Raw genomic sequence first — 24,581 nt, 5'->3', positions numbered from 1 at the left:
TGTGCGTGCTCCGGGGCGAGCTGTGCGTGCCCCGGGGCCGGCTGTGCGTGCTCCCGGGTGGGCTGTGCGTGCCCCGGGGCGGGCCGTGCGTGCTCCGGGGCGAGCTGTGCGTGCTCCGGGGCGGGCTGTGCGTGCTCTGCGGCCGGCTGTGCGTGCCCCGGGGCCGGCTGTGCGTGCTCCCGGGGCGGGCTGTGCGTGCTCCGGGGCGAGCTGTGCGTGCTCTGCGGCCGGCTGTGCGTGCCCCGGGGCCGGCTGTGCGTGCCCCGGGGCGGGCTGTGCCTGCTCCGGGGCGGGCTGTGCGTGCTCTGCGGCCGGCTGTGCGTGCCCCGGGGCCGGCTGTGCGTGCCCCGGGGCGGGCTGTGCCTGCTCCGGGGCGGGCTGTGCGTGCTCCCGGGGCGGGCTGTGCGTGCTCTGCGGCCGGCTGTGCGTGCCCCGGGGCGGGCTGTGCGTGCTCCCGGGGCGGGCTGTGCGTGCTCCCGGGGCGGGCTGTGCGTGCTCGCTTCGCGGCTGCCCGGGAGGTGTCACTGTTGGCCGCCACAACCCCTCCAAACCCGCCCGTGTGAGGGGCTGCAGCTGCGCCCTCTGCCGCGGGAAGAAGCTGCGTTTAAAGGAAGAAACGCTGCGTTTGAACAGCCCTTGAGATGTGAGAGAAGCCCACGAGTGCCAGGGCGTCCCCAGCCAGACTGGATGCGTGCCTTTCCTTCGGCGCTTTTGGGAGGAGAACATCAAAGCCCCATTGATGCCGTGAAGAAGCCAATCAGGACTCAATAGCCAATGTGACTATTAAGCGGGTATTCTTTATTGCAGTGCTGGGGAACACGGGGGATTTGTTTACCAAACGTGCCCACCTCAGCCATTGGATTTTCAGCTTGTATTTACAACAAACATGAATATTCATCACATTTCCAGGAAAGGGCCCACCCGTAGTACCGTCCTGGTCCACTCAAGTTACGCCTCCGTCATGTTTCTTTTGGTGTCCTCTTGCTTCCTTCAGTGGTCATTAGGGATTGCTGTTAATCCGGATTAAGACCCAAAATTTCCTTGTGATGAATCTTTACTCCTGGGTCCTTGGACAGGATGAAAACTGGTCTAAAATCTCTGCCATCCCAGATAACAGTTTTGTTTAGGGCTGAGCAAGCCTTGTAATTATCAGTGGTATACAATGTCCAAATGTTCAATTGTAGAACTAATGTAATAGCTTTGCCATAATAATTTTCTTTAGATACATATCAGTCTTGAAACTATCAATGCTAAGCAATAGTAACTTCGTTTAGGTACATACCAGTCTGGAAACTATCAGTGCTAAGCAATAGTTATGTTACAAGAAATAGCTGTGTCTTTCTATTAGCTCTGTGGGCTTACAAGACTAGCAGTTTTCATAAAACTGTATGTGCAATTTTCTAACTAATATTGTAAGTTTTAATAAGCAAGCTTCCATACCCTAACTTACATATCTACCTATGAATCATCATAAAAGCCTGACCAAAGCGTGACGGCTGCACTAGGGTGGCAGGAAGAAGATACAGGCGTTTAATACATCAATCTCAATTTATATGAGTGTTTTCTCAAATGTACTACCCTTCTTATTTAGGTTACTTCATGGTGAAATCCAGATTTGCTGAGGAGGCAACAGGATGGGCATGATGCCAGGTCAAGTATGGCTTTGAAAAGATTATTCCTTTAAAATTTTAGGCAATTCAGCTTAAAAATATACCGGAGAGAAATGGGAAGAAAATCTCTTCTTCTGGAGAAGTACACAGTTTTCAAATGTATCTCTTCTAGAAATGAATTTTCACACAAGGACATCTTGCATCCCATTGGAGCTGCTCTGCTTATGTTTTAATACTGAGTAATATGCTAATAATATGTAAAATTGAAGTAATTTGAGACATACTTTCTGTGCCTGGGAGGAGTGAGGGGCAAATGAATCAGAGCAGGGTTTGCCCTGGCATTGAGTGGGAGCTGCCAGCCATAGCCCAGCAGTGTTGGGCTGGAGCAGCCCAGGGGAGTGGGAATGGGCACGGCCACACAGCCCAGGGGGGTGGGAATGGGCACAGTCATGCATCCCAGGGTGGGCATTGCAGAGCTGCCCCTTGCTTGCCTCCTCCCAGGCTTGGCTTCTGGGTTGCAGGCAGGGAAGAGGGATGCTTTGCAGAAAAGATGTAATAAATGATTGGGCTTCATCTCGTTTGAACTGAAACAAACTAAAAAAAACCCCCAGCCTGCATACCACAACACAGCAGCCACAGATTAATGCCCAAAGCTGATTTCAAAGCACTGTATGAGCATGGAGAAACCAAAGTGGGAACAGCTGCTTGAGCTCCTTCAAGCACAGGGGCTGCCACAGATGAGCAGGACTTTGGCATCACTCCCAACGGCAGAATGCCCACCAAATGCAAACCCTCCCTTTCACTTCAGCTAACACTCTTCTCCTGAGAAAGGGCTAATCTTTACATGCCTCAGCTTTTCCCAACACATCCTGGTTCACGAGTTCAGCAGCTTCAAAGTTGCATCTGATCATTAACCCTGAAAGATCAGAGATTACTGAAGAGTTTAAACTGTGTGTTTGAGACGGCTGAGAGGCACAAAGTTCAGGCACAAATCTGCACCCAAATCCTGAGACATTCTTCCCAAAGTTCAAGAGGTTTCAGTTCAGCTATGTGCTGAACTGCTATGTGTGGGTTTGTCTGCATTTCTTTTTTGATGCTGCTTTTAAGCAGCTGCAAAGTGGCTGTGGTGGTTCTGGCCTGTGGTGGGCATGGCTGGGCTTGCAGCTCCCAATGGACTTCAGCCAGAGAGGTGCAAAAGTCCAAGTAAAACCTCTGCAAATCCCAGTTCTTAATGTATGCCAAAGAATTTACTAGAAAGTGATTCTTTTCTTGTGCATTTTCTCTGTCACTTTTACTCCTGATAGGGATGGAAGAAAGTCTTATTCGTGACCACATTACACAGAAACAACAGCAGAGGACAGCAGAAGACAGGAGATCCAACTATCCTCAGCAGTTTTCAGTTTGCTGTTATTTCCATGAGGTTGCTTTTGGTAGCAGAACCGGAGGGAAATAGGTTGGAAGATACTTCCCGAGGCCATTCAGCCCCATGCTCTTGTTGAGTCCAGCTCCATCGGGCTGCTTGGTGGCACTGAGCCCTCTGAGCCGTGGGAGCCCCGGCACTGCACTGGCCATTGTGACAGCGGGGGTGCTGGGAGCTGAATGAGCAGCCAGCGGCAAAGGCATTGCTGTTCTTGATGGGATTTAATCCTAATGCAGCTCATGAGTCTTCAGAGTGGAAGTCCTGAACCTGATGGTGCCAAAAGATTAATTTAAATCTAAATTCCTTAGTTATATCTTCAAAGAATGGGAGATCAAGGTCACATAGTGCAGGAGGCCCCATCAGAGGTACATCTCCAGATGCCTCCAGGGCAAAGCTGGTAAAGGGTCCAACCATTTGAGCTCTGCTGGTGCTGATGCTCCTGGGAGTCAGTAAGGGATCTGCTCCAGGCAGTATGGAGCTCCTCATCTCCTCATTCAGGAGAAACTACCAAAACAGTCGGAGTCAAACACAAGCTGAGGCTGTTGCTGTTTGTGCTTTTTGCCTGTTTCTGTTGCTGCTGCCCAGCAAACTCAGGCCAGTGTGTAAGTCTGGAGCGTGTGCCCTCTGCTAGGAGCAAGCTGGGACTGCCGCCTGCTGATGGAGAAGCAAGTTGAGCTGGGCAAGAGCAAGCGTTGCCCTTTGGTGCGCAAGACACCATCTTGTCTGCAGATCAAGGCACAGTCTTCTGCCAGCTTTGCTCCTGAGCTGGCGATGCCTGGAGCTCAGAGTAGCATGGCCAGCAGAGCATGGTGGCCACCCCTCACCACACCAGCTACAAGGCACTAGCGTGTAGCTTCATTTTGTCTTTTGTCTTGCATCTCCTAAAGGTGTCCCACATTGCCCAAGCAGGCTGGCATGTTTTCTGCACTGAAAAACAGAGGTTGTCAGCTTTCCAGTGGTGGTTCTCAGTGCTTTATGCTATTGCTTTAACAGAAGTATGCAAAACCAGATAGTATTTACTTGCTTAACAAGGGTCAGCTCTGTCTTCAGCCGCCTTCTTCTCCAAGGAGATGTCTATCTAGCTCAGAAATGTTGCTCAGCTTCCCAGAAGCATGAATTCAGTAACACCCTCCTTAGCAACACACAATCCTCTCTCAGCCATTTGCTACCTGGCCACCAAGCAGTCGATAATGGGCTGGGTTTGTGCCTGCAAAAGTACTCACCTGAATGTTTTTGCCAGTAAAATGATGACTTTTTTCCCATCTACCATCTGCAGTTTTAGGTGTTAAATCCAGAGCTTAATCACCATGTCTGTGCTTCCTGCCTGGATGCAAGGACTGCAAAGGTGTTTTATATATGTGTGTGTGTATATATATATATATATATATATAAAAATCATATATATATAAAAAAACATACTGACATACCCATGTATATATACATTAAATATTTTTATAACATGCATTTACAGATATGTATGTATATAGGTATGCATGTATATGCATGTAAACTTGTAATATATTTACATGTATATATTTTATATATATATATATACGCATATATGTCCATGTAGACATGATATTTATGTATATGCACACACCTACCCATACATATTCAATGTGTCTATACACACATATGGATAGGTATGAGTGGAGAGACCAGCACCAACAGGTTAACTCCTTGGGAAAGTAACAGAAATGTAGGAACTATACTGGGGCTTTGATGATTTCATGATGGATGCAGGGTAGGATGGCATCTTTCTGACTTGAGCTCACCAGAGTTGTTGTCCTAGCTTGGTTTCATGCACGCTTCTTGTAGAGTGTTGAGGGAAACCCTCAAACCAGCCCTACAGCTACTGCCTGTCCTGCTCCTCCAGCACCCTGTCTTTCTGCAGCAAATAGGTACCTCTTTCTTTAAAGTTCAGGGGTGTGGAATAGAAAGATGGCTAGGAAGGAGCACAGCGTTAAAAATAAACTAATACAGCACAGCAGGAAAAGTGTGCTAAGTAACCCGAGCTATCACTCAGCAGTGCTCACACAGCTGCCAAAAGAAGGCCACAACCAGAGTCTCTGAGATGTCCAAAGAAATCGTGCTGACCCACATGGACTGAGGCTGCCAAGGGCTGCTGCCAGGAGCTGCTGCTTAAGTTGGCTTAAATTTTAGTGAGTGTGGCGCGTAAGTCTTACATACGTCTGCATGTTGAGCACCCCATCACCCAGCTTCTAAATAGGAAAAATAAACAAAGTTCTTCTAGTATTTTTCTTGACTTTTTTTTTTAAACTTACTGGAAAAATGCAGCAGCACATTAATGACCAGCTCAGAAATACAGCAAAACAGCAGAAGGGGAAGGGTGGGGTTTTAGTGACAGCTTAGTTTTTGTGGGCCATTCACTGTAGCCAAAATTTAGTTTCCTTAATGAATTTTAAGCACAAATCCTAGTAGAGAAAGACCTTGCTGTGTGTTTGCAAGCATGGCACTTCAGGCTACCTTTTTATCCCAGACAGACAAGTGACATCTACAGCTGGAAGTGTGACTAGACATGTGCTGGACATTTGTGGCATTGAACAGTCAAGGCTTGTGGAGTGGGAATGTGGATATGTATATATCTAAATATTCTATACATAATTCTATATCCAATTCTATACAAACACAGAATAGATTCTATATTCATATACATATATATCTGTACACAGACACATAGGCATGTTATACATGTATCTGTATTTAGTTTTAATAGAGAGGTAGATACAGATGTTATACGTGTATGGGTATATATAGATGTTATACAATATGTATATATATATACAATGTGTGTATATACATATAGGTGTGTTTATGTTAAATACATATATATAATAGTGCATATATAATACAAAGTTATTTTACATATAATACTGTCACGTGTGTGTATATAATGTTATATATTATACATGTAATGTAACAATTTTTTTGTTGTTGAGATCACGCCATCCCCATGGAGGCTCAGGGGATGTAACTGCTTTGCAGCCCCCTCTGCAGCTACAGAGTTTTTTAGCATGTCTTTCAGCCCCGTCACATTTGGCAGCAGGGTTTATACCTCCCTGGCTGCTACAGTGTGTGGCATCTGGCAAAGGAGCCCTGGGGTTAAATAGCAATGTCAATACCAAGCCTTTGGACCAAGGGTCATGGTTTCGCCATGTTTTGCTGCCTTACCCGGGAGTCAGCGGTTCACTGTGTGAAGAGCAAACTGAGTTTTACTCTGCACTTGCTTTTGGCACATTATGTGGCATTTACAGGGGAGGGAAGGTTTCTCTGTGGCCCTGATTACACACCAGAGTGTATTTATTTCTCTCACGATAACTATCTACCTTGCTTCCACTGGGAATTTTTCAGTACTAATATAGAGTATTAGTACTCTATTATAACTTGAAGGTGGTTCCCATTCCATTATCACTGCAGTGGCTTATGCCGCTCTATCTTCTTTCTATCTGTTTCTCCTCGTGAAGGAGCAAACTCCATACACTCAGCACCATGTTGATGACAGGCTGTGGCTTTGCCCGCTCCAGCAGCTCCAGCCGCACCCAACCTGTCTGTCTGCTAACCCAGGGGATTTTCCTGAGCTCCCCATAGCAATCTGCCATGGGGAACATAGGTGTTTTTGGCAAGGAAGAGGTTTCATCCTGGGGGTAAAGGAGAGCTCACCCTCCCTCTCTGAGCTAGTTCCTCCTGACTGTGATGCACACTTTCCCTGGGACACTACTGGCTCACCCAGTTCTGGGCTGTTGGGAGAAAGGTTCAGGCACCTACCCCTCACATCAAGTATAGCCTCAGTGCCATCTATAGCCCTCGCCAGAACAATAAGGCACACTAAGCCTCTTTCTGTAAGCTAAGGATACACATGAAGCTGTGCCGTGGGCTAGAATTAGACTGGCTGGCGAGTTTCATCAGAGGATTGCACCCTGGCACTGCTGCAGGCAGCTGGCAGAGGCTCGGCTGTGCTTTAAAGAGCCTTCAGGATAACACTGTTCACCGCACTGTCCCAGGCACATGGGCATCTCCAGTGGCAGAGATGCACGGGTGCATCAGCCATGGCAGCTCATATGGGGAGGTAAATGCCTGGAAGCCAGTGGCAGGCTGTGGAACATGCCACAGAGACAAAAGCTGTTAAAAGGTAAAGTAAACTCTGAGCTTAAGAATATTGTGTCAAGGTTATTTGGCTAAAAGGCCTGTGAGCCCTCCTCGGAAGCTGCAAAACACATTGTACAGCCTCCCCAGAGAAAAGAGAAGAGGAGAGGGACCTGCCATGGCAGCCAGTCTGCTCCAAAATGCCTGCTCAACACAGCCATGCAGTCGGTGGCCTGAGCAAAAGGTGATCTCTGCAGCTCATGCCACTGTGCTGCTCTTCACATAGCCACATCTTACACAGACACCTCCTGTTCAAGCTCTCCAAAGCGCCTCCTGTGCACTTACAACAACCATTAATATCAAAAGCTGCTGCACCCCAGCACTGTCTGAAGGTGCAGCTGAGGCCTGAGTGTGGCCACCGCAGTGCTACTCGGGTTGTCCCAGTGCTGGGAGGTAAAAAACATTCTGACCACTTTGTAGGCCTGTTTGTTTGTTTGTTGTTTGTTTTCTTTTTATCTGTGAATGGCTTCTTTCAGGGTTCAGAAGGTCCTGTACTACAAATGACTACTGATTTCCAAAAAGGAAGTGACTAATGAATTGCTGCAGGCCCAGCTGTAGAAGATGCCCAAGTGCTGTTTGACCCAGTGTTCTCCATGTGCCTGCAGGGAGCGACTCCCCCAGCAGAAGTGAGGGCAGTGGACACAAAGATGGATGGCTCATTTTCCCTGTAATTCACCACCAAATCAGGCCTTTATGAAAAACAGAGCACAGACCAAGCTGGAAAGGGCAGAAGACATTTCCAGAGTTCACACATACCACTTCTTTATGGCCAGTTTGCCTTGCCTGATTGACGAAAGCAGGATGGATCAAGTACCTTCCAACAGACCTGGATTAAAAATGAAGTCATGTTACTTAGAGAACTGACAGTCCCACCAGAAATAATAGAGGCTGCTGACAGTTCTGGCTTCACAATAAAAAACATCTTCTCACATTGTCAAAAGAGCTTCTCCTGTGTGGGCGTAGATAAGGCATTATTTGAATGGAAATGTTAATGGCAAAGAGACATAAATCATACTGGTCTGTTGTAAAAATACATTGTAGCTGCAAAATGCATCCTTGTTTCTCATATGTATGAAAAATGTGTGTATAAACAAAATGTGCATATCTCTTCATATCTCTCTGTATTTATATATAATTCTATGCATGTGTTGCACACATCAGTAGCTAAAAACACTTAGTAATCCGTCCTTCTCCTAAGAGCACATGGTTGGTGTGATGCACTGAAGGCTGTTGTCCAGGATTTGACTGAGTACCTTTTCAATGTGTAAAGGCTGTAACACAGCAACCATTGTTTTCTTCCCAGAAGACACCAGTTCCAAGCTAATTGTCGCTAGCTTTGTATGTGGCCACTGCCACAGCTGCTGATGCACTGCTGGGTTGAATGAGAAGCACAGCGGCTTTGATCAACCCCAGTCCTGGTGAAGCTGGCCACGGAGGAGGGGCATCGCAAAGGAGGGCTCACCCTTCAGTAGCATGCTCTGTGGTGAGGGAGATGTTTAGTTTAAAAGCTTGTATTGTTCAGGCAGCCTTTGGTGTGATGGCAACCTCTGCCTGGTTGCTGGCAAGGAAGAACCCACTGCCTGAGGCCACGCTGCAAACTCCAGACTGGAGGCAGGCAGCTCTTTTACTATGTCATATGTATGTATAAATACACATTATATATACATGCACAGGCATCCCTGTAGGCACATCGGGACAAAGAGTTTCAGGTCTCTGTTCAGAACCTTTCTTTGCCCTCAAAGCAGTTGACCCCAAGGGACAGTGTTTGCAGCATCCAGATACTGAGCCTGGATGATCACCACAGCCCTGGCACTGCTGCTAGGAACCAAGACTTGCCCCCACTGTCATGAACAGGAACATCATGGGAGCATCCTGCGACTGCCGCTGTGGGTGACCACCTGGCGGGGAGAAGGGAGTCAAACATGAGAAGTACCAACCCAAGTATGTCTCTTCCATCAGGCCCTGTCCCTGGAGGGGCAGTGGTTGGTGGGCTGGGTACAGGACAGGGATGTGTCCATGACTGCAGATAGAATCATAGAATCATAGCATCACAGAATGGTTGAGGTTGCAAGGGAAGCCTAGAGATCACCTAGTCCAACCCCCTGCTGAAGCAGGTTCTCCTGGATCAGGTCACACAGGAATACATCCAGGTGGGTTTTGAAAACCTCCAGAGAAGGAGACTTCACACCCTCCCTGGGCAGCCTGTGCCATGGCTCCCTCAGCCTCACAGTAAAATTTTTCCTTGTGTTTAAGGAAAACTTCCTGTGTTTCAGCTTTTGTCCATTACCCCTTGTCCTGTTGCTGGACACTACAGAAAACAGTGTTGCCCCATCCTCCTGGTCTCCACCCTTTAGGTATTAGTAAGTGTTGATGAGGTCTCCCCTCAGTCTTCTGTTATGTAAGCTAAACATCCTCAGGCCTCACAGCTTTTCCTCGTAAGGATGATGTTCCATTCCCCTGATGATCTTGGCAGCCCTGCCAGCACAGTCCCACAGCCCGCTGGGCTCGTAGCTGATGGAGGCATTGGGTGCAATGCCAGTGTAACGTTATATAAATGTAAAGGCATTTTATATAAGCCTATTTTATCTGTAAATCATTTATATTTAGAACACCTATTTCTACTGGAAACACTAAAACCATATTACGTAAAGGCTTGTTTAAATCCTTTGGCTTAAGGTTTGGGCAGGGGGAGGGGTTGGTTCAGACATGGTGCATTCAGGCTGCACTTTATAATCAGAGCCTCAACAAGCTGGTCATGAAATCCTTTTTGCTTTCACTCCAAACTGACCTGATAATAGCAGAATACTTTGCTGGAGGGAAATTTTCCTTTCCCTCAGTGTTGCCTTCATGTTTGGAAATTTTCATTTGCAATGCTCTGGATGTGTTGCCAACACAGCAGAGACAGCAGCTCAGCAGTGCCCAGCCAACCTCCCAAAGTCCAGGCTGTCCAGCGAGTGGGAACACTCCTGACATCACCCCAGGGATTGCAGCATCATCCTCAGAAATTAAAATAAAAGCATTAACTGGAAGTGACTGTGTGACAAAATCAAATGACTTACCTCGGCATTCATGCAATATGCTTTTTAATAGATTTATGATTCCTCAAGCCCTCCCATTCAGGGAAGGAAGGAAAGATGGTGATGGTGGCTGTTAAAGACACATCCAACTGCACTGTGGCAGTTGAACCACTTTGGATGCTCACCTGTGTGACTGCAGAAGTTGGCCCTGGGGCCAGCTCACGCAGCCCTGCCATGGATGTGGCAAGGTTTATTTCCTGCTGTATGCCAGAACAAGCTGCTTTTCCACAAGGCTGGGATAAGACTGCACCACCCTGTGTCACTGGGCTGCCTGGGATAAGACTGCACTGACCTCTGTCACTGGACTGTGAGTGCAGGTGGGGTCTGCGTGTTAAAACTTCATCACAGCATTGCTGTGCATCTCTCTGGGAAGGCAGCCTCTGCCCTCACAGAGGGGCTGTGGTGGCCAACTCCAGCAATACATGTGGGCCTCCAGCACTGCTGTGGCAAACAAGTTCATAAGCAACAGCTGGATGCTGGTCCCATCTCAGCTTCCCAGTGTGAGAAACTTCCAAACCAGAGAAGTGGAAGATCCCGGCTCACAGTGATGATGCCATCTCTGAGACCTCTCTGTTAGCCCAAGTCATAAATGCTGTCCTGGTAAAGAGCAGAAGTCTGAACCAAACCTTATGTCTCTTTTTCAGCCTCCATGTTGTCTCTGAAAGCGAGATCAGGAGCACTCCTCAGCCCAGGGGAATGGCAGGAGCAGCAGCCATGTGCGGCAGAGCCCTGGGAAGAGGCACAGAAACATGGTAGGAAGAGTAGAGAGTAGTCTTGGTGAACACCACCATGACAGTGCGGAGACACTTGGCTGGGGCAGCCAGCTGTGCATCCCGGCTCTGTGCTCCCCAACACACTTGCTGCTGCACCTGGGGGAGGGAACCCCATGGGCCCCAATACCAGAGCCAGGCCACAGGAGTCCCAGGGAATGCCAAGCAGCTCTGAGAGCACAGGCAGAGATGTGGGCACTGCTGTGCCCTCCCTATTGCCCCCTTGGCTGGGCACAGCATGCCACAGGGCACCAGCCACCATTCACACTGTCCCCGTGGCTGGGCAGCCCTAGCCAGGCCTTGCTCCAGCCTCACAGCATGCGGCCCTGCAAGCCCCGCTCCTTCACCACTGCCAAGGCCGGCCAGCCCCAGCATGGCCCAGCAGCCTCACCATCTCCAGGTGGGATGTGCCGCCTCTGCCAACGACACCCTCCCTGACACCTTGCTCTCTGAAAGGAACCCTGCTGAGCTCCCACTGCTTTCTTACCCTGACGCTACCTTTAATCACCATCACTGCTTCAATTCTCCCTGCAACTGCTCCATATTCAGATGACATGCTTTGTTAGTTTCTATAAATGGCCAGGACCTTGCATAGGTTTCAGGGACAAATAGTGAGCTAAAACTGTAAATGACTTTTTCTCCTTACCTAAGGGCTTCTTGCAAGGTGACTCCAAGCCCAGCATCTAGTGGAGCCCAGTTTGACCCACCCCAGCCAGCACCATGCTGTGGCAGGGTGAAGCTTAACTCCTACATCTTCCATTTACCCTGCTGTAAAGTCAAAAGACAACACACAAATTTCTTAGGGGTGCAGGAGGAAAGCAATTAACATCTGAGCAAAGCAATTAACATTTGAGCAATTAACATCTGAGCATTTCTTTCCCCACCAGGAAGCCAAGATGGCTTAAACTCTTTGAAAACAATCTCATTTCCAAATTTCTGTGAGCTCAACTAGGTTGGGGTTGGGGCTGGGGAGGCGTGTGGCAGTGAGATGGCAGTAAGATGGCAGTGAGAGGGCAGTAAGATGGCAGTGAGATGGCAGTGAGATGGCAGTAAGATGGCAGTGAGATGGCAGTGAGATGGCAGTGAGATGCCCTGACACACAGACCAGTGGGGTTTCCGACCTGGTTTTTACAACAGCTTCATGAGTCTTTTAAGGAACTGGTGCGAAGGACCAAGGTGGTCTGCTGCTGACTTGCTGCTGCTGTCCTCGCTGGTGGTGTGCAGGGTGCCTGTGCAGGGCAGCCCCAGGCTGCCTGAGCCCTCTGCAGGCCCAGGGGATGGGGGGCCTGGGGCTAGCTGGCTGCCCTGCCTGCTTGTCCAACACCCCACCATGCTTAAGCAAATTCTTCTCATACTTCGCTTGAGTCAGACACTGTAAATTGGATTAGAGTGGTGCCTGGCAAGATTTCTAGCACCAAATATTTTAAAACTAACCTGAATTTGAACAGTTTTCTGGGCTCCCGCCACAGTATCCTCCTCTCTTCCCTGCTCTACAGGGGCTCCTCAGCTCCAGATACACAGGTTTGAAGCCAACTGTCCTTTGATACTGCCCATAGAGGCAAAATTCATGTTAAAACTTGCAACAGTGAAGATGAACTTAAAAGTATATATTTTCGTTTCTGCTTGGGAAAAAATTGCACTGGGGTTGATTGTTAAAGGAGCTGGGCATCTCCCTCCTCCAGGGAACAGCCTGAGTTCCCAAGGCAGCTAGGTCACTAACTCCAGCTAATTATTTCACTTTAAGCACGCCATCACCTTCTATTACTTCTCATTTTTCTTAAAAGTCAAGTGATATGTGAACATCTGGGATGTTCATGGATGAGTGTAGCATTTTGACTACTTTATGGACCTGGAGAGGAAATCTGTCTTATTATTTGAGCATGCAAGAAGAGAAGGAAAAGCTACAGGAAAAACTAGGGGTAATGGGATGAAGCTGGAACACAGAAAGTTCCACTTATACATAAGAAAAAACTATTTCACTGTTCAGGTGAGGGAGCCCTGGCACAGGCTGCCCAGAGAGGGTGTGGAGTCTCCTTCCTTGGAGGTCAAGACCCGCCTGGACATGTTCCTGTGTTACCTGATCTAGGTGAACCTGCTTCTGCAGAGGGGTTGGACTAGATGATCTCTAAAGGTCCTTTCCAACCCCTACCATTCTGTGATTCTATGACCCAAATCATCTGCAATGCTGATGAGAAAAATAACTTGTAGATAAACCAGGTAAACCCAGCGGGGGCCAACTTCACTGCTGTGGGACATGCACGGTGCTGGGCAGAGCCTGGGGGAGCTCACCCTCTACTGAGCTTTCCTTCCATTGTTGAAAGGCCACAGCACACTGCAACAACACTTGTGTAGCTGTGACACCCAACTGGGAGAAGAGCAAAGGACTGAGCATCGTTCTATGTTACCCAGCCCATTGTACTGTATTACAAGCTAGTGAAAACTGGTGATGGGGTCCTCACCCACAGACTATTCTGCATTTCATTCTGCACTGCATTGACATCTTCTAACACACAGAGCAGATTCAATTTGACCATGAAAGGTAAGTAAGTGGATAGCAGTTTGGACTCATGGAAAACAGCAACTTCAGTTTTCTCTTAAAGAATAAACCAGTCTGGTTTAGCCTCAGAGAGTTTAGTATGCATTTTTTAATGGCTCAATGAACTCATAAATTATGGGGTTAAGGCCGAGTTCATGCTTGTTTCTGAGCATGTGCTGGAGACTGGGACTTCAGCCATTGCATGAGTCCATTCCATTCTCCCAGGCTGACGCCAACCTCAGGCACCCAAGCTCTCCCCAGTCACAAAGGAGCAGGGTGTGTGAGGGACTGGATGAACTGACCAAGCACTGGTCAGCAGCCCGTTGCCAGCTGTAGCAAAAACCTCTGAGAGCCCACACACTGGCTGCTGGCGACGGGAACCAGCTCCCTTGTCTGCAGGGACCTGCCATCCGTGCTGTAAATTCACACCGGTAACTGCTGCTGTCAGCCCCTGAAAGGAAGAGTCAGTTAGCAAGGGAAAAATGCCGTTTGGTTTTCATTTTGTCTTAGGCTGGAAGGAAGCCATGGATCACAGCTCGGCGAGCGGGCTGCGATCAGCTGAGAGAAATACAGCTCCCCAGTGACAGCCAGGGCTTCAGTTTGCTGCTTGGCAGCACTGTGGAGTGCTATCAGTTACACTGGATGCCAGGCTGGTGTGTTGCAGGGAGTGGTTTATGACCTTCAGCCGATCCAAAGAGAGAAGGCAGGTGTTGAGAGACGTAAGTGAATACGTTTGTATAAACAGCCATCACCAGCCACATTTTGGGGAAGACAAGACGCCAGCCTGTTGCCAGCAGAGCTGTGCTGCCTCTGCCTCAGGGTGTTGATGTGGGCCTAGAGACATGTGAAAGCTGGGTGTTTTCCCCCAAACAGCCCCTGTGTGAGAGCCTCCCTGCTCCTGGCAGCCCTCCGCAGCCAGCCAGCCCTGCAGCCCCACTCTGTCACCAGCAGCCTGTTTTCACTGGGGTTATTTTAATCACCCTGTTTCCCATCATATTTTTCCTCCTGTCTATGCCAATGCAGACTGTAATTCCTGGCAGGCAGGATGGAAATCTCCTCCCTGGGCTGCACCAGCATTTGGGAGGATGAGCTGGACTCTCCCCTGGTCATGTCTGGCTCCTCTCTGCTGACACATTGGTACTTCTGCTGGCCCCAAACCCCCACCACAGCCCACTGCCCACTTCACACAGAGTCATTTTGAGTTCACTCAGCCACTAAATCGCTCAATAAACTCTGTGTTTTTGTGTTTTGCTACATGATGTCTGAAGAACCAAAAAACTTGCTTCACTGTTGACAGAATCATGCTTTTAGCAGGACAAGAAAAACAATGCAAAATACTGGTAAACTATCCAGGAGCCATGGACAGCCAGGCTCTTTCACGCTTTTCTTAGCTAGTAGTGAATTTTTGGCAGCTGCCACTTGTGAGCTGCTCGGTGGCTGCCCAGCTTTTCATGGCTCCACTCAGACTTTCAGGCTTTGCTTTACTCTCAAATTTCCTGTGTCTTGGATGATGAATATTCTCAGCCCATACAGGTCCCTAAGCCAGTCATGGGGAGGTTTTGTACCCCGTCCCACCAGAAACTGATGCTGTACTTGAAGTGATACAGTCAGCAAGGTCAATAGAAATACAGATATAAATGCCAGATATAAACTCCAATAGCTTGTATAGATTGGCACTTTGCTGTTTCATAGGCTGTGATGTAAAACAGAGAGACTTGAAACAGTAGAGGGTCTCTCTGCATAACAAGAAAATAATAATGGAAAATCAGTGAACTATCATATGTAAGGATCCAAAGATAGCTTAGTATGTAGAAGTAACTTAATATTTCAGTATATGTCAAGATCAAATTTTCTAAGAGACTCAGTAGCATTAGCAAAAAACCCTAATCTGAGGCAGACATAATACAAAATAAAACCCAAACCCATCTGTTTTCTTAATCATAGGCTTTAAAAATGTCTCTGCTAGCTATCCAGCTATTTTGAGAGTTGTACTGTTTAAATCTACTTCAAAACAAACAGAGAAGTCACAATAAACCTGTCATTCAGTTATTCAGGTCTATGGCTTTAAATGATTAAAAGTGATAAAATGGAAGCTGCTTCTCTAGAGCCTCCAGCACTGGAGGTTTGAACTCTAATCCAGTCTGAATGGCAGCCTTAAGAATGAGAACTAGAAAATGTCATTTTATTGTCAGAGTCCAGGTTTGGAGCACTCATAGCTGAAGCCTGAGCTGCAATCTAAAAGTGCGTCTAAGGATCAACCATCTCGTAAAGCAGAATCTCTACCCTGGCTACACCTGTGGTGTGGAGACATCTTTTGGAGAAGATGCTGTGGAGATGACAACGCTGAAAGATGGCTATGTCCGTACTTACCTTGCACCAGCCACAGTGGGATTAGTGTGGCAAAGAACCTTCCACGATGCAGAGCACCAGATTCTTGGGGTATGGCTTGAGGAACATGTCAAAATTAAGGTATAAAGTAAAGCCTGTATTAGGCCTAGTATCTATTCTTAGAGTGGCCAGCGATTTTCACCCAAGCAGGCAGAAGATCACCCTTTTGCCTTGGACTCTACTCAGCCATAAATGTTTACTAGAAGAACGTAATAAACCTAAACCAGAAGACAGAAGAAATTTGGAAAGATCAAAAGTGAAGACACAGGTGACGTGGAACTATGTCAAATGAGGACAAAACACAACAGCCTCTACCAGTTAGGAAACAATTGTTAATATTTAAAATCAAACCATCAGCCACCAATTCAGTAATGAAATACCAATTGAGCATGTTATCAGTCAGGGTAGATTAACCCACTTCCCCCACTCATGCAGAAGAAGTCCTTCCCCCCGTCCCTTTCTATAGAGCCCGGCTCCATGCCGGGGGACACAAGGGACACCCGGCCCGCGGCGGCACCGAAGCCCTTGCCCAAGCAGGAGCCCTGCCATGCTGCCCGTGCTCTGTGGGCAGCCACAGCACAGCACCTTCCTTTTGTCCACAAGGGAACCAAAGGCACGGAGGCTGAGCGGGCTGGGAGAGGCGATGGCATGGCTGGCTCTGAATCCAGACTAGCCGTGAGTTCCCTGTCCCACACCAACTGCAGAAAGCACATTTTCATATTTCATACCACACATACCATCCAGGCTGGCTGACATAAAGGTTAAAAGTCATTTTGGCTGCAATAGACTATAGCACTTAGATTAGAAGAGGAACTCTATTATCAGAGCTGACTATAGAAGGGCTGCTTTGCAGTCAGGGTGCAATAGATTCCAGAGGAAAGCCAATGACATGATGAGACTGTTGCCAGCTATTGACACAGCTATTTGCAGAGCATGGCCATATCCAGCTATCACCATGTCCACATGGGCTACTGGGGCAGAGCTCCCTCTGTGTGTGGCCTGGTGCATGTAAATGACCTTTATCAGCAATGCTAATTCTCGGGCAAAAGAAGTCATTGAACTTTTCAACAGTCAATATTTTAAGGAGTTCTCAAATAGCACTTGCAGTAAGCAGATAACCATTTTAAATATAGTGACCCTGGAATGGAAGCCCAGGAGTGCTGGGTGCCAGCCCTGAGCTGGATTATTTGCTTGTTACTAAGTACCCTGCAGCATTACTTCCCAGGTTGTTGAGCTCAAGTCTGACGCAAACAGTGGCAGAACAACCAACAAGAATTTGCATCATTTTGTAAGCACTGAAATAATCCAAGGAAGAAGGAACAAATTGGTCCAGGGCTGCCATTGCTCAGGATTGCATCTTTGGAGGAATGAGGACAGTCTACTGTTCAATTGTGTGTAAAACCTAACTGAAGTCTTGACAAGCAATTTCAAATCTCAGCAATGGAAAAACAACATGAGTATAAATATAGGAAAGAAGACTCGTGAGAGCAGATTCAGTTCAAGGATGCTTTTCCTCTCTATTGATAACCAGAAATAATCTGCACCACTGTCACTGAATCCCTCAGGACCCTAAGTAACAGTTCTCTGTGTTTTGTAGCACACATGTCTTAGAGTAGGGATGAAAGTGCACCCTTGGAAAAACTCGCAGAGTTTACAAGGAGACAAAAGAAACAGCAAAAATAGCTCCAGAGCAACATTAGTCCTATATGGAAGAAAAACTCTCCTGGAGGAAGTCTCTGAAAAAAGGGCATTAGAACCTGTTGATAAACTAATGCCTCCAGGCAATAAGCCAGACCAAAGTGAGAGCTTAGCAAGGCTTTAACTGTATGTACCAGGCATACTTCTAAGAATGTCCACAGCAGAGAAAGAACAATTAGCAAGGTGTCAGGAACACCAAGTAAATCAAGGCATGCAGATGTATCTGCAGGGAGCAGGCTGGGGGGTGCAGCTGCAGCTGGGGGGTGTGCTGCTGAGCAGGGCAGATGCGGGCAGGGATTGCCTGCTCTGTGGCCCCAGGGCACGGCTGTGCTGCAGAACCCAGTGGCAACGTCTAGCCCGGGCAGGCCAGCTGTGCTCAAGGCAAAGGCCAGCTGAAACCCACTACTCATGCTGCAATCATATTACGAGCAGCAGTGTGGGCAAAGGCTTATACAAATAGCTGAAGTTATATATAGCAACTCTTATTTAATTAAAATTAAACACAATTGTGAGAAAGTTAACTGACCATGACCGAGAACTCCTGACCAGAACAAACTGTTCAGCATTGCAGCAGTTTGCAATTGTTAGATTTATGATGACAGTGTCTGTAAAATGCTCTGTCCTGGTAAATATCACCTCTTCTAGCTGAAGTTCTTGTTAGATATCATTTGAAATGCTGCCTTTGAACCAAAGGCCATGTAGAGAAGACAAGGTATTTTTAAAAGCTGGTTAGCATCCTTATTCCTTATTTGCTTTTTTGTTAAACAGAATCATAGAATTGTTTGGTTGGAAAAGACCTTTAAGATCATTGAGTCAAACCACTCACCTCACACTGCCAAGTCCATCAATGAACCACGTCCCTCAGCACCTCATCTACGTGGCTTTTCAGTATCTCCAGGGATAGAGATTCCATCACCTCCCTGGGCAGCCAGTTCTGGTGTTTACAACCCTCCTGGTGAAAAAAAGTTCTTCCTAATCTTCAATCTAAACCTCCCTGGTGCAACTTGAGCCTATTTCTTCTTGTCCTATCACCTGTTACTTGGGAAACGAGACCAACCCCCACCTCACTACAGCCTCCTTTCAGGTACTTGTAGAGAGCGATCATGCTTCCTCTCAGCCTCCTCCAGACTAAACACCCCCCAGTTCCCTCAGCTGCTCCCTCCCTCATAAGACTTGTTCTCTAGACCCTTCACCAGCTTAGTTACGCGTCTCTGGACATGCTCCAGCACCTCAATGTCCTTCTTGTAGTGAGGGACCCAGAAGTGGACAGAGTATTTGAGACGTGGCCTCACTAGTGCCAAGTACAGGGGCATAAGCACTTCCCTGGTTCTCCTGCCCACGCTAAATAAGGGTGTTCCATTTTACTTGGCAAGCACCTCAGCACGGAATAGTGGTCCCTTTATCTGGTTTACAATTTAAGACTCCTCCATAATTTGTTTTTAAAGACAATTCAGTTGCTAGGTCACAAAGGGCTACACATTTAACTGTCCTCTTTTTCTCTTGCAGGGACATGGCATGGCTGACTAGTGTGGGACAGAAACCCCTTTGCCATCCAACAGGAACACCCTGTGGAACCCTGCACCCTGCTCTCCCAATACAGGACTCTTGTGGCTTGCCAAGGGAGAACCCCACATCACACAGACTATATTCACTTTCCAGCAGTACATTTTACTTTACATGGTCCTTATGAAGCATTTCTACTTCCTTTAATCATCTCCACACAGGGTATCAGATTTAGTATGTCAGGCTGCCTGGCTCTACCTTCCCACGGTCCTTGGATGGAGCCTGTTACAGAGCAGTGGGCTGCAGCCAGCACTTGGTGCCTGGGCAATGTTGCTCCCCTAGAACTTCTAGAAGTCCAAGGTAGTGAAGCACTACACCGGGTTTCAGCTTGACACTTGACTCTCCCCTTCATCTGTGTGCACAAAATGTTCCCTTTCTGCTACTCCAAGCTTCTTAAGCACTGTTGAGTTTCATGGGTGTTCTTAAAATAAAACAAAAAGAAACCCAAACAAAACCCTCTTCATTTGCACAAGATGTATTCTGAAACTGAATTCTTGTTCCTGGTTTCCAAGCACTTACCCTCCTTGCCTCATCCCATCTCAGTCTTCCGCAGTTCCTCGCCTAGTAGAGAGGGCAAGCAAACCCTTTCCTCCTCTCCCCAGCCCCATATGCACCAACTGATGTGGCTACACACACATTCACAGAGCATGCCCAAGGGCATAACAGTGTCTGTCATTTCCCCACATGCCTATTTTCCACCATGTTGAAAGGGCAGCTCGTTGGTTTAGGCAAGTTGCAGCCATGCTACCTGCTAGAGGAGCAGGGGAGGAGGGATGGAAACATTTGGAGGAACTAAGACACTGTAATGGAAAAAGTGGCAGTAGTTTGCCAGAAGAGGTAGCTTTACAGCACAGCTAACTAGCTGCCTCAGTAATGGTTCTGACAGGAGCAATCAGAAGAGAAACAGATCCTGTTCTTAGGGCTTGCTGCAACAGGGATCCAATCTGCACATTTTGAAACAGCTGAGAGGAAGTACCTGCTCCTGCAGTCTCCTTGTGAAAGTGCTCCAGCCAGGCTCTTGGCTGAGGGACCTGCACGATTACCTTCACTCCAGGTTGCCAGCAACATGAAGGCTGCACAGCAGCTTTTCCACTTCAACACCATTCTGTCCAGTAATGATACTTATACTCTGAAAGACAAGTATTTGCACAACAAAAGCAGGCCATAGGCACTGGGACAGAATGCACTTCTAGGGCCTCCTTCTAGGGCGCTGCACCCCCAGCAGTAGCACTTGTAGAGAGCAAAGCAACTTCTCCTGCTTCCCTGAGCACGGTGCAGGTGAGTAGGGCTGCCCTCAGCACACAGGCAGCTGCATTGCAGCAGCAACTCTTCCTCTTTCCTTCTACACAGCATCAAAAAAACAACAGTCATTTTTTGCTGGCCATGTTTTTATTTGTTTTTGATTTTTAACAGGGGAGCCAATGATACATCCAGTATTTCAAAAAAATCAGAAGGTAAAACAAATTGTCAGAAGACCGAGATGCTACATGCTATATTTAACCTAATTTTATTCATGCTTGCTTTCGAGGGGGGTTGGGAGCGGGACAGGAATCATTCAGTAAAAACATACAGTAAAAACAAAATGTCTCACCATATAGAACTTTAACCTACAGTAATGTACCTTAATTATTTCCATGCACACGACTAACATTACAAAATTCTTTAAAAATGAACACAATTAAGACTTCTAGGAGCATTTGATAATAAAGCAATTCCTAATTTATTTTGTAGAGATCAAGCACCTCCAATTACAAATTCCTATACACAGTGAGTGCTTTACTTGAAATGAAAACTAGAAAATAAACATAATTAAAAAAAACCCATATTGGATAGCCTCAGAATAAGCTGATGTTAATTATATATCCAGCTATGTAGGCAATAAAACCATAGTGCTAAACAAAAACTCTTATCCGAAAAGTAACTCAAAAATTAAGTTGACTTTCTATAATTACAGAAATATACTTATTTGCTAAAATAAATAAAAGTGCTGCATATTAACACTTCACTATAAAGAATGCATACCAGAACATTTATAAATATTGAATGACTTTCAAGAAGAGTAGCTACTACAATAATGCTGGCTAAATAGAAGTGCATAATGAGAAGCACTATGGGTGGTTAATGTTTTGCCACATACTGCTGTTACCTTGAGGTAGATAACACATGCGTACCAAATTCTGCATTCATTTCAGTTGCTGCTGGTATCATGTGTCTAAGAAATGTGTACAGTATGAAAAACTCTAAAATACACATGAATGGAAAAAATGGTCTGGGAAAAATAGATATTTTCATGCAATTATGTACAGTCTCACTGTGTAAATTTCAAGGCAAGGTTCTTTTTCTGCAAAACATGGACACTGTTATACTGAGAGAATGGGTTTTTTACTTGGTTTAGTGCATTTTTTGTTACCTCCCGCATTTTGCATTATTTTGCTCTATTCTTTAATTTTGTGTGCAAACGACATGCCAGTTTAAAAACTAAACTAACCCACGTATAGAAAGTAATTCTGGATTGTAAAAACAATGGTAAACAGAAAACTAATGAAATCCATACCAAAATTACACCGTCTGATTCAAGTAAAAAAAATTACTTATGCTAGTAATAAAAAAAGACAAACGCATCTCATGAATATAAAAGAAATGTCTGCTGAGTGTTTCAATTTAGATGTTTCAGAATGCTGCTGTATGTTTTGTGGGGGATTTGGGGAGATGATTTCATAGCAGAAGGCGTTAACGTGGCCTGTATTGACTTCAGTGGCGAACCAACAGGACTGTGAAACTGAGGAATACCTATAGCCTCAAGCTGCTTGTTGAAGAGGAGTTCTCCACTGTTACTGAGAAAGCTCTCTTCTCTTTCCTTCTCCCCAAGCTTCCCCTCTTCTACTGGCTCAGGTTCTAGCATTTCAGCATCTTCTTTCTTACTAAAAAATTTGTCCAAGTAACTGGTGTAGGTAATTTCTTTTTCAACCTGTTCATCTTTCCTTACTTCACAACAAAACTGGTTTATGAGGAAGCACTCCTCCCCGCTACTCACCAACTGACTGTCCCAAGAAGTTTGGTACAAAGCTTCTAACTGTGCCAAATTAGCCATTCCTTTCTCCTGCTTCTCTCTGCTTACCGACTTCGATATTAATCCTTTCAACTCTATTTGAGACACTGAGCTATTCAAGTCATTTAATTTATCAACATCAGTAGATTCGTGTTGTAAACTAAGCTGAATGGTTTCTGCTATAAATGAATCAAAGTCAAATCCTTGATTCTTCTCCCTTTCTTTTTCAACCAGTTGCTGTGATGCTTCCTCAAGTGCTATCTGAGCTTTCACCAATCCGTTCTTTTCACATTTAGACTTGCCTTTCTTATCAGACTTTTCTTTGCTCTGCTCCTTCCAGTTCGAAAGATCTATAATAAGCTTGGGCTCATAGTAATGGTTAACTTCACTGTCTCGCCAAACTAAATTATCTAGGTATGAAGATGATCTCATTTTGTAATTACAAGTGTGACTACATTCCAGATCACAATACTTGTTTTCATGGTGATCTGAATACTGCCAGCAAGGCTCAGTAGAGAAGTGGGTGTCAAAGGCAGGATCCTCCAGATACTTTTCACGGTCTCCATCCAAATATTTGCGAGGATCTACTTGCACTTCCTCCTCATCAGTGACGTCGGAAAGAGCCCTTGGATCACGCTGAACTTCATCAGCTTCGTAGTTATTATGAATAGGCCAGTCATGGTCTGAAAACTGACTTTCATGGTATCTGTAAAACAATGTAAGTGTTAGCAGATAAAAACCAGTCTTCTAGCTCCCAAGACAGAGACAGTCAGGTTCAGAAAGTCCCTTACAGAATAACACAAAGTCTTTCCTCAATCCAACTGAGTATCTCTCCCAGGTTTTTAATTTAATCTGGAATAAAGCAATCCTCAAATGCACATCTGGAAGATTTAAGTTCAGAATTAGGTGCATTAGCTCACTCCATTTACAGAACTCTTCCTTAAAGTGTGTGTGTCAGACTTTGAACAATTACCTTAAATCTCCATTATACAGGTTAAGCAATGGATAAATGAAGAGAGTTTTAAATGTAATTGTCTTAAGGTTTATTTTTTAGGGAAATATTTTTAGGAAGAAAAAAGTAATGGAGAGATTAACTTTAGATGCTAGAGTCCTGGGTGTATCTCAGGAATGCATCAGCATATCCAAGTCAGTCCAACGAATTAGAAACCAAGTGACAATGCACTGCCTGTAAGGGAGAAGTTTATTCTCAGGTCAACTTTAGAAGAAGAAACAATCCGAAAAGGAAATTATTCCCATGAAGCAACATTACTTCAAGCACACAACCATTCAGCTCCATTACATACCACAGTAAATGACAGATTTACCTTTCCCAATTATAGATATGGCTGTGACTTTCATCCATCAGCAGAATATCATCAACCTCATCTTCAATGTGAAAAGGATGACTTGAAATAGGCTCATCCGTTGGAAAGGAATAAATGCTCATGTAAGGATGGGATAAAGCTTCTTCTGCTGTCAATCGATCCATGGGACTAAATGTCAAAATTTGCTCCAGAAAGTCCAGCGCTGCAGAGAATGAGTGGGAGAAAAAGCTCATTTTTGACATCTAGAATTTATGATTAAAATGTAGTGCATTGCTCTAGAGGTGTGCATTTTCTTAAAAGTAGCCACATGTCAAATGTAAGCTACTGACAGTATACTGCCAAATATGTACCTGGCAGCCACAGGAAAGCTAGAAGAAGAGAGGTCAAATAAAAAGTTAACAGTAATTTAAGTTAAAGATGGAAAAAAATACTAAGAGACAGGATGCTTCAAACTGGACTGGTAATTCATCAGTGGCTACTGGGAGACATCGCTGTCAGTTTGGCTGGGGGACTTCCTTCTAGAAACACTTGAAAGACAGTTGGTTTCTACTGACTCCAGTCCAGTGCTCCCTTATATTTAGAAGGCCATTGTCCCAAAATAGAGCAATTCCTGTGCAAACAGGTCCAGCAGCGATTCACTGTTCTACTCCAGAGATGACCACATAGCCATCACGCATACAAAATTTGGTTTACTGCAGCAGAAGATAATCCTTCAGAGAATGCACAGGTTCACACACATGCACTGGAAAGCTGCTCACTATTTGATGACTTTGAAATACAGGGAGTACTCTGAATTACTTACCTTCAGGACTGATGCCTGGAAGCAACTGAGTTAAAGGTTTGTGTGGCTCAGTCATATCGTTTCTAATGTAAACTGGAATTACATTGAGAAGCTCCTGACGGTCCTCCTCGTGTACAACAGGAATTGATTCTAGAATCAACTGCATCTGTTCAAGTTCATGTGCACCTAAGCACCAAGAG

General features: G+C 46.0%; 1 protein-coding gene and 1 long non-coding RNA gene across 5 annotated transcripts in view; both read right to left on the bottom strand.

The window, feature by feature from the left end:
- Positions 1 to 777: 777 nt before the first annotated feature.
- On the bottom strand, positions 778 to 18,749 carry LOC133625711 (uncharacterized). Its single transcript, XR_009819027.1, has 3 exons — positions 18,490 to 18,749; positions 7,951 to 8,020; positions 778 to 3,957 (listed from the first exon to the last, which is right to left on the bottom strand). It is a non-coding gene; the product is annotated as an uncharacterized LOC133625711 (long non-coding RNA).
- A 1,847-nt stretch (positions 18,750 to 20,596) lies between these two features.
- MAPK6 (mitogen-activated protein kinase 6) overlaps positions 20,597 to 24,581 on the bottom strand; it is a 30,926-nt gene continuing 26,941 nt past the window's right edge. For all 4 annotated transcript variants that reach the window (XM_062000513.1, XM_062000514.1, XM_062000512.1 and 1 more), the window contains exons 4-6: positions 24,403 to 24,567; positions 23,601 to 23,802; positions 20,597 to 22,981 (exon numbers count right to left, since the gene is read on the bottom strand). In XM_062000513.1, the coding sequence (XP_061856497.1) occupies positions 21,883 to 22,981; positions 23,601 to 23,802; positions 24,403 to 24,567 (1,466 nt within the window). In that variant the 3' untranslated portion in view covers positions 20,597 to 21,882. The remainder of the gene's footprint in view (positions 22,982 to 23,600; positions 23,803 to 24,402; positions 24,568 to 24,581) is intronic.

Source organism: Colius striatus, chromosome 7, assembly GCF_028858725.1.
Source record: "Colius striatus isolate bColStr4 chromosome 7, bColStr4.1.hap1, whole genome shotgun sequence".
NCBI lineage: Eukaryota > Metazoa > Chordata > Aves > Coliiformes > Coliidae > Colius > Colius striatus.
The sequence above is the reverse complement of the archived record's forward strand: the minus strand, read 5'-3'. Positions and strand labels throughout refer to the sequence as shown.